Genomic DNA, 1,934 nt, shown 5'->3' with positions numbered 1-1,934 from the left:
CAGCGTCCTTAACGTGAAAGGCGATTACGGAGACGTGATCAGCATCAGACATAATACGGTCCATTACTTACGCGTTTCTAAAAAATACATTAAAACCATACGCGTAGAAATTAAAACGGACCGCGACAGATTCGTGGATTTTGTTTACGGGAAAACGATAGTCAAGCTGCACTTTAAACCGGCTTGACAATGGCTGCGCGACTTCCGCAGGACCCTCACCGTTTTGTGAGGTATTATGAGGGGCAGGTGGGAGGTTCCCTTCCGGGTTTTTACGGAGCGCCCGTGATGTACGGCAGAGGGATAGGATCCATCTTCTCCAGACTGTTTCGTTTCGTGTCTCCTCTCTTCAAATCCGGGTTCGCCGTAGCTAAACCTCACCTGAAAACGGCCGCAACCAATATCGCTACAGACGCTGTGAAAAGAGTGATGGGTAAGCTGACAGAGCCTCGCCAGGAGGGGGCGGGGGGTATGATGGTCCTCTCCCGCAGGAAGAGGAAACGCCCTCCGGGCGAGCGGATTAAAAATAAAAGCGTCGGAGTAAAAAGTAAATCAGTTAAGGCTGGCAGCGGGAAGAGAAGGAAGCCCCAGAGGAGCTCTGACATATTTTAGAAGAAAATAAATAAAAAATGTCTCTCTTACACAAGAAATCTGCCGAATGCACCCTTGCTGAACTGGATCTATTTTCGGCTCCCATGACCCAGCTATCCATAGAGGATAAAAAATATCAAGAATGTCAGCCCCTCTCTGCTTTGAACGACAACTCACCCATTGAATTTTTCATCCCCGGAGACGGGGAAAAGTATCTCGATCTGAACGACACCATGCGCCATCTGAGAGTGAAAATTACGGAAAGGGACGGGAGCAACATCCCACCCGACGCGGGGGTAGCCCTCATCAATTATCCTCTCAACACAATTTTCAGTCAGTGCGACGTTATTCTGGGGGATCGATTGATTTCGCAGTCCAGTGCCACCCATCCTTACAGGGCCATGATCGAGACGCTGCTCAACTTTTCAGAAGACACTCTAAAGAGTCAATTCAGCGCCGGTCTGTTTTACAAAGACACTGCCGGAGACATGGATTCTATAGTTATAAGCAACGGGCCGAACAGAGGGATAAAACAGAGAGCCGTTTTCACGGCCGAGTCGCGAGAAGTGGACCTGCTGGGTCCCCTCCACGCAGATATTTTCTTCTGCGAGAGGCTCCTGCTGAACTCTGTGGATTTGAGAATTAAATTGATACGCAACAGCGATGCCTTCAGTCTGATGGGAACTCGGGATTCGCAGTTTGCTCTGAAAATAACTTCGGCCTCTCTGTTTGTTAAAAAGGTCACTGTCTCGCCGGCCGTCAGGCTGGGGCACGCCGTGGCCCTGATGAAAGGAAACGCCCTCTATCCTCTTTCGCGCGTTTCTGTGAAAACCTACTCCATCCCTGAAAATTCCAGGATCTGCAACCAAGAGAATCTCTTTCTGGGAGCCATGCCCAAATACGTGGTCCTAGGCATGGTTCATCACGACGCCTTCACCGGGAGGAGGGATCTGTCGCCTTTCAACTTTAGACACAACGATGTAGAGTATCTGGCGTTGTGTCAGGACGGCAGGCAGGTGCCCGCCAAAGCTTTCCAGCCACAGTTTGACCGCGGAAATTCGGTCAGGGAGTTTTATCACATGTTTTCCGCCACGGGGAGACACCTCAAAGATTTACCTCTGAGCATCGATCGCCGGGAATTTAATGAAGGGTACGCCCTTTTTGCCTTTAATCTGGAACCCAGCGAGGATGCTGACGCCCTGTCTCCCGTCTCCAACGGGAATTTGAGGCTGGAGATGAGATTCAGAGTTCCTCTACCTCAGACCACAACTCTCATAGTGTACGCTTGCTACGACTCAATTCTGGAGATTGACTCTAAAAGACAGGTGCTGGTGGATTATTACTAA

General features: G+C 49.9%; 1 protein-coding gene across 1 annotated transcript; it reads left to right on the top strand.

The window, feature by feature from the left end:
- Positions 1-692: 692 nt before the first annotated feature.
- LOC146579038 (uncharacterized protein F54H12.2-like) lies at positions 693-1,934 on the top strand. The gene has a single exon (XM_085267881.1). The coding sequence runs from the start codon at positions 693-695 to the stop codon at positions 1,932-1,934; it is 1,242 nt and encodes a 413-aa protein (XP_085124007.1).

Source organism: Mchenga conophoros, linkage group LG3, assembly GCF_057382185.1.
Source record: "Mchenga conophoros isolate Kocher_MC1m ecotype Shallow Benthic linkage group LG3, M_conophoros_male_GT1.1, whole genome shotgun sequence".
Classification (NCBI taxonomy): Eukaryota; Metazoa; Chordata; class Actinopteri; order Cichliformes; family Cichlidae; genus Mchenga; species Mchenga conophoros.
Note: the sequence above shows the minus strand (reverse complement) of the source record. Positions and strands in the feature narration are given on the sequence as shown.

Coding starts and splice junctions, on each gene's coding strand:
- LOC146579038 (XM_085267881.1), top strand. CDS start 693: ATGACCCAGCTATCCATAGAGGATAAAAAATATCAAGAATGTCAGCCC.